General features: G+C 39.9%; 1 protein-coding gene across 1 annotated transcript; it reads right to left on the minus strand.

The window, feature by feature from the left end:
- Nucleotides 1-1,045: 1,045 nt before the first annotated feature.
- On the minus strand, nt 1,046-6,410 carry LOC133929302 (type I inositol polyphosphate 5-phosphatase 1-like). Its single transcript, XM_062376005.1, has 10 exons — nt 6,248-6,410; nt 5,955-6,135; nt 4,981-5,052; nt 4,222-4,309; nt 3,878-3,982; nt 2,759-3,575; nt 2,228-2,412; nt 1,931-2,039; nt 1,721-1,863; nt 1,046-1,591 (listed from the first exon to the last, which is right to left on the minus strand). The coding sequence occupies exons 1-10, from the start codon at nt 6,383-6,385 to the stop codon at nt 1,408-1,410; spliced, it is 2,022 nt and encodes a 673-aa protein (XP_062231989.1). The 5' UTR covers nt 6,386-6,410; the 3' UTR covers nt 1,046-1,407.
- Between the last annotated feature and the right edge of the window lie 1,679 nt (nt 6,411-8,089).

Genomic DNA, 8,089 nt, shown 5'->3' on the forward strand with positions numbered 1-8,089 from the left:
GGTGCTATTAAAAATCACTCAATTTCTTGATGTGTCAATGACATATGGGCCAGACCCACATGTCACTGACACATTCAGTAGTAAATAGAAAATTAGATGAACTTTCAATAATAAATAATAAATTCTCTTAAATTTCAATCCTAGCAGGGACCATAGCCCCCATGATCCGTCCTGAGGAGGATCCCTGACTTCACCGCTTGTCACTAATGTGTGAGAGCAGACCCACACGTGAATGATGAAATCACGTTGGATCCTGATCCGATTCGTCCCAGGGTAATCGCAACGAGCGTCAGTTAGGGAGCCTGCCGGAGCGTCGGTCAGTAAGCTGAGGGTCTGTTCGTCCTCGCCACCCACAGCACCAGCTGCATCAGCCGATCGACGACCACCACGGTAATCGCAACGATGGCGTCCGCGACGAGGAAAAAAATTATATGAGACCCTCTGCAGAAAGGCCTCCGTGAGACCCTGATCTACACCGTTCGTTCTGGATCTAACGGTCTGATTGAATATATGTGAGAGAAGTACAGTATACGTGTCACGCAGAGATGAGGGTCTTTCTGTGAGACCGGGTCTCACAGAATTTCCTTCCCCGCGACGAGGCCCACACCCACCAACGACGATGAGACGCGCAGCCTGCGTTGTACTCTTGCACGCAGCCTTGCCGGACTGCCGGTGCGTCGTGCGCCGCCGCCCATTGCCGGCCTGCTGCAGCCGTCAGCAGCCAGAGAGCATTGACGGGACCTTGGCCTCGGTGTGTGTTTGTGCGTTGTTGTGAGTATTGAGATTGCTCGCTCCGCGGCTATCTCCTAGCGTATGGATTTTTCTTCTCTCATTATTCTCCCTCGAGTAAGGAGGGGGTTTCTAAGATTTTCCGCCTTTCTTTTTCTACGAATCATTGGCTTGTCCTCCAACTGAATGATAAAATTGCAAGGTGATGTCATTTTGCCAAGAAATCTCTTGAAATTTATGGAGTATTATGTGAACAGATTTGGTACAAAGAACTCAACAAAGATATTTGGGGATTCCAGTCATTTTTTTTAAAAAAAATGAAAGACTATACACAAGAACTTGAACGACAATGGTCGTTAAAAAAATGATATACATGATTTTGTACTTTTTCCTAACTGAAGATGAAGTGAGAACATTATGAAGAAAATAGGAAAAAATTCAAAACACACTATGGCTTGACTCCTGTAATGAAGCATACTGCATGAGATGTTCTTGATCAATGAATATCTGAAGTCATACGCAGCCGGTCCTGGTAAATTCATGTAATGCAATTGAACCTCCTCTGGCAAGTTCTGAAAACTGGCATTGGCATTGCTTTTCCTCACTTGGAACATGAGCTAAGAAATCGCATGTCTCATGGTTCAATGGTTTTTTGTTCAGAAAGTCAATCCTTCCCAATTATTGGTGATGTTCAATCTCTGTATCTGTGAATGTTAGAGCTCTCTGGAGCTTTCTATGGCGGAAAACTTCAACCTCTGCCATATAGACTGCAGTCACAGGGCGGTGATCAGAAAGTGTAAGCTCCCCCCTCTTGTAGGCAAGTAGCCTGATTCCCTTCCCGTATGAGAGAATGCGGTCACACCTGCACAATTAGGTGAGAGTGTTTGCTTATTCTTGTCGGCATATCCTCTTGTCGGATGTCTAGAATCATTTAATGGACTAGGATGAATAATATGCAGAACAAAAGGTGGACCTTAGAAGAACAGCATACCATGCAGGTGTTCTTCTCCCAGATTTTGTCTCATCGCTTACATAATTCCCTGAGTCAAACTCGTATTTATATGTTGGGGGAAAGCTGATAACTCCTTCAACCCAACCATCAAATGTGCATCCTTTCCTAAATTCTCTCTTCAGCTGTCACAGAAGAAGCATGAGCTAGAAATTCTATGAAAGTAATGAATGTACTACGCCATCAAATTACCTGATCCTTCTCGAACAATCCATCCCAGTCCTGTTTGGAGATAAGTTCAAGCGTCTTTTCGTATGATAAGTTGATCCGATAGTTAAGATCCCCTAACCATATAATCCTTCTGAAATGAAGGACATATATTAACATAAAAATCATGGAAATTGTTGAATACAGCATATATAGGGTGTCATCCTGATTTGTATCCAACTATCTAATAATCACCATATAACAGTAGATACACATGGACTATTGAGTGCAAGCTTTGGAGCATAGCACAAATTACCAGAAGTTACAGATTAGCTAACTTACTCGTGGTCATGTATTCTGTTAGGCATGCCTACAATAGGAGCCGGGTTAAACACTGTTCTTTGGAGGATTTCTTCAACATTTGAATTTCTTTTTAGTTCATCTCCATCTTTTTCACCAGCAGTCAGGTGGCAACAAACAAAGCAAAAATGAGTCTGATGTATAGACATGCTGACTGATATTGATCCCTGGAGCATTGAAGAAACAAATGTCAGCATGTGATTTTCTAAATTAGACAACAAACAAGTGCATCCATGATGTACGACAAATGGTGAAATCTGAAGATGTGAACTTTAAATAATAGAACACTAAAGAATGTTAATTATCTCTCTATAGAAAACATGCCATCAAAACATGTATTTTGAAACTCCAGTTCATCAGGAGAAATATTTAGAAATTAACCTTGGTTCCAAACAATGGCAGTCACCACGTTATGTGATGAGCAACATTCTAACCAAGTATGATCCAGATATCACTAAAATATCAAGCTACACGAATAATAACAGATAAAAAAAGACCAAATTTGACACTTGCCTTGTTACCAATATAACCCATTGCACCTACACCTACAGTTGATACTCTCAAATTCTGAATGTGCTTCCGCAAGCTTCTACGAACCCATATTGAAAGAAATATCCCCACCATTTGCTTGCTTATTATCCGTACAAATTCTGGTCTCTTCCTTTTAACTCTGTTATCTATGTTCACACCACGGGCTGAATCCTCTTCTGAAAAAGCATTGAAATTCTCATGTGTTGATTTGAAAGACACAGAAGATGTTAGAGCCTTCACTGAAGTAGATGATTTTGCACTGTCCTGAAGACGGCGAGCCAACATATCCAATGGTTGTTCAGGCCAAATCATTCCAAGCCTTTCTGAGTGACTGAGCACTTTTGTTAACTTCTTTTGTTTGGTCGGCTCTTCCATATCAGATTTCAATTTTTCATAACCCAAGTCATGGAAGTGATCAAAAGTATTTACTGAAGGAATCCTGCTTGAGTCCTTGATTTTCTGTATTCTTTCGTTTGAAGCAGAAGTGGGTTTTTTACATGTTTCATCATTAACTTCACTGTTATTAATAACTATATTAACACCTTTCTCAATCAATGGATGAAGTTCCCCATCACTATCGTTGCCAGACTCACTATGCAAATCATCTTCCATCGCAAGAACATAATTTGATGGATCAAACCTTGATGGTGAAGGAGGATCACTATGACATTTAAACCTCGATTTATTTGGACAATTTTTATTCAAAGTTTCACGGATGATATGCTCCCATACTTCAACTGGACGATTGTCTTCCGCACCAAATATATTACTGGCATTTAGTGGAACAATCTCTTGAAATCTGAAAGACAGCCATAATTTTGATGGTAAATGAATTCTCTTTTTTGAAAAAAAAAAACAGTAACAGTGGCACTACATCATCTCATTGCTCAATAGTAAGCTAGCGACCTAGTATACAACATATGAATAACGACTTACTTACTTAGATACATGTCACCTTTTAAGATACTTATCAAGCTTCTTGTGAAAACTAAATAACTTTAATTATAATACATTGTGCATGTTCCCAAACAGATTTTGTAGAACTGAACGGTGGGTTTGGCCCACCTGAATCGAAAGTTTTTTGAGTGATAAATTAATTACCCAAGAACATAAATATCAGCTGGCTCCTCCATATCCAACCATCCCTGAATATCTAAGTCACTGGGTGGGAATCTGCCTCCAACATTCCATGTCCCTACACAGATCCTGCATATTAAAACTTGCAGATTAGCTGAAAGAACATCACCACAAAACTAGCACGTTTTATTTATTTTCAGCCTAGTAGAAATCGTGTTTAATTATTTATTAGTAATCTTCCGCGATACGATACGTATCACAGTATCAGGAGGAATATAATTTCAACTCAAAGAAATGCTGAGAGAAAAGTGCCGTCAAACAAATAACTAGGCACAAAGAAATGTTAAAAAGGGGCTGGATGGCAATACCTGAGTTCTCTAACATCAATATACTGAACACGAAGGGTCTCTGATTTGTGCCTTCTAAGCTTGTAAGTTACATCCTTCATTTGATTACCTACGAGGCATAGTTGATCGTGTTAGCATACAAGGCAACACACCAATCCCAGACTTTTCATCAAACAGGTGCTTGTGCAGAACACACACACAAAAGACGAACAAAAAGAAATAAACGGGTGCTTGTGTCAGCACATAAGGCAATCTGACAACTCATGCCTTATCAAGCAGGCGCCTAACAAAAATGAACTTCACAGTAAGTCAAAACAAATACTAAAAGCCGTCCATGTTCTTGCTAACTTTCCATCGATTATGCTTCCATTCACCATCATCCATGATTTTTTTCTGAAATATTTATCAACAAGAACTGGAAAACTGCCATAGACTGTTTTCTTAGAGCTATGTAAGTTCAGAAATCTAGAAGCATCTATTCTTTTCAGGAAGAGCAGCAGATGCGGTTCATGGCCCAAGATTGAGGCAGTAGAAGCTGCCTATCTGGTTAATGAACTGCAAATAACTATGCATAATCAAATTAGCATTTTCTCTGCTGGGTGATTATTTCACTAACGTTACTGTATGCATAATTGCTTGTCTAGGAGTTAGCTAGGAGCCAATTCATCTCAAATATGAATACATAGAGAGAAACATAATTATCAGACACTAAATATGCAGTTCTTTTGCATGCTTCTCAAAACAAAAAACAAAACAAACATGAGGTACCAATCAAGTTACCAATCGTGCTTGCACCCAGTCCACCTAATATCCTCTCTTCATCAGACAGCTTGCGCTCCCAACCAAATATATCTGCATGGCAGGCATTACAAAGGCAGCAATCACAATATATCATTATTAAAATTAATCTGAAAACTTAAGGTGAAGGACAGCAATGACTAAAAAAATACAATGCAAGTGTTTCTTTTATTAAAGAGAAAAACATATGTAACTTTGTTTAGGAGAGGGGCATACATAACAACCATTAAGGGCATGTTCGAAAGAAGAGAATTGCCTCAGGAGTTTTTAGGATCTAGTTCAAAAAGGATTTGGATCCCAATCACCCCTTTCCAAACAGGCCCTAAATAGTGAAGTCAAGTAGAAAAGATGGCCACATTACCATTCCTGGCTAAGCTGACCCTTTTGAAGAAACACAGTCAAATAATACAAAGCAATGGCAAACGCTTAGGAGCCTTCTTCTTCTTGTTTCCTTAAAAAGGGTTGAATACACCAAAAGAAATCGCTGGCTTGCAGAAAGTACTAGCCAGCTAGCCGCACATCACAATGGTGAAGTTGTTCTCAGAGAGATGACCATACCAACATACCATACCGAATTGCCGGCACTTGTAGTGGCAAACAACGAACGATTACAGTAAAGCAAGCACCAAACAATCAAAACAACCCAACTTGACCAACTCCAGTAAACAATACTGACCAATTGTTCAAGATGAAATTTTCTAATCTTCACATAAAAAAGAGAAAGTCAAGCTACCAGAGCCCAAACAGCCAACGTACAAGAAACAACTTTCATTGCAATATCGTGGTGTCTGCTCTGCATTACCGTCAACGCCTACCGCTCAAATTTCCGCACCAAATTGTCCCCAATTTTGTTCCAAACAAGAGCAAGCTTGAGTAAACGGATCGAATCAGAAATTCGAAACAGCTTGCGCGCAAGAAACGGAGGGAGGAAATAGAAGAGAAGAGAGGCAAGTAACCTTCGCGGTCAGCCTCGCCACCGGAGGTGCCGCCCTCATCGGCGCTGAAGTCGGAGTCCCCGGACCCCGAGCCGATGTTGAGCCACTTGCGCAGCACCACCCTGTTCCACAGCTGCGGCACGCACCCCCAATCCACGCCACAACACAACACCATCTCAGCCCACCTCTGCATCACAAGATCCTTCCGCCGCACAAACCATAGACAAGAACAACAAAAAAGGCAACAGTTTTGATTCAAGAAACGGGTGGTTCAAGAACGAAGAGAACAAGCTCCGGGCACACCCAAGAACTACCTGCTTCTGCTCCCCACCGCCGTTGCGCCGCCTCTGGGAGGCGACGAGCGGAGCGGACATGGCTGCCTCCTGGTGTTGTTGGCGAGCTAGGAACAATGGCCGCGACAAGGAGGGGAGGGAGGAAGAAGAGGTCGCCATAACCACGGCACGAATACAGTGGCCCGCCCAAGTAACCATCAGGTCAGACTAAGGCCAACAGTTTCTTGGAAGGAATTTTTATTTTCTTCAGCGTTTTAACGATTTTTCTTTATATTTCTCGTTATGAAGGGATTCTAAGATCATTTTTTTTAAGACAGGATTCTCTCTTTTTTTTCCTTTGTAATTTTCTTTAAAGGGAAAGATGAGAGAAAATAAAGGAAATAAGAACAGGAAAAGAAATTAGAAAGAGAACGAAATGAAAGAAGTATGATTAAAGATGGTCTCACGACCATAAATATGTGATGGGCTGATGGCTTGGCCGCCCTTTTGTGAGAAAGACTATACCAATTAGTACTCTCCGTTCAAAAATAAAGCCGTATTTTATTTTAACTCGATATCTAAAGATAGATTTTTATTATTGTTTTCTTATAAAATATATAGTTTATAGTTAAAAAATAATATAATGTGAAAGAGTTTTAAGATATAAACCTAGTTGTATAATATTTATATAATAAAAGATATTTATAATTTAATTAATTATTAATTAAAATATATTGAATTTGACTTTTTTTTTAAAATACACTTTATATTTTTATACCGAACGAGTATCATTTTTTCCCTTCCAGTGATGACATTTTTTTCGCCAAGAAACATGTCATTTATTTAAGGATTAGCTAAATAGTGAAAACTGTATGAACGGTGGTGTTGCATACAATTAATTGAATGAAATAAGGGGCAAGCTAATTGACAGTGGCCTGAAATCTGTCTTTGTTACGGTCAACGAGCTCTAGCCGTTAGATGCGAATCTTACTGACTAAAACCCGAGCAAGTGTTTAGTCCCAAATTATCCAATATAATTAAATGGTTAATCATGAGTTATCAATCCACTATAAGACCGAGTAAATGATCGAGCTATCACAAGAATGATATGCATTTTGCTTATAGCTTAACTGATATCATAAGATAAAGGGATCAGTGTATGTGTATATAAAGGTTTAGCCGATATGATCTTTATATGTTCAGGAGTTAATATACCCTACTAGATACCATTATTGACTTATGATACGGGAAGGATTCCTAGGTTACGGTCGTTTATACTTGGACCTAACATATTACACACTTAAGGGGTTGAGACACTAATTCGGATTGGATTCATTCGTAGGCTACACATGTAATGATTTGCGAGCATTTAGAGTTCTAATGGGTTTTCAACGTGTCAACCTATTAGCAGACTCTATATAAGTGAAGATGTGTGGCTGTGGACGAGTCAATTCTCCCACCTTGAAACCCTAGCTGCAACCTCCACCTAACCTCCCCACGAAGCCCTAGCTGGGTGTGTGGCGCTATCACACTGACGCATGACGTTCCACTCTTAGATGTGTGGATACCGTGAATGCATTGTTGTTAGTATTGCAGTGCTGATCAGCGGCAAAGATGCAATTTGGAGATGTTCGGTTTGTTACAAGATCGATTATTTCCTTCACACCAAAGCATGTGGCGTTGAACTAGGCTGCTTTAACTCTTCTTCCATTGATCTGCTCGTCTAGTGGTAATAATCCATGATTCGTTACTAATATGGTTTACTAGTTGAGTGCAGTAATTTTTTGATTTACGCTATCTTAGCCTATCCATTCATCAACAGCTGGCAGTCTGGCAGTGTTCTTTTGTACTCTACTAGATATCTAATCAAGTGTGTTAGTGAAT

The sequence above is a fragment of the Phragmites australis genome, chromosome 9, assembly GCF_958298935.1.
Source record: "Phragmites australis chromosome 9, lpPhrAust1.1, whole genome shotgun sequence".
Classification (NCBI taxonomy): domain Eukaryota; kingdom Viridiplantae; phylum Streptophyta; class Magnoliopsida; order Poales; family Poaceae; genus Phragmites; species Phragmites australis.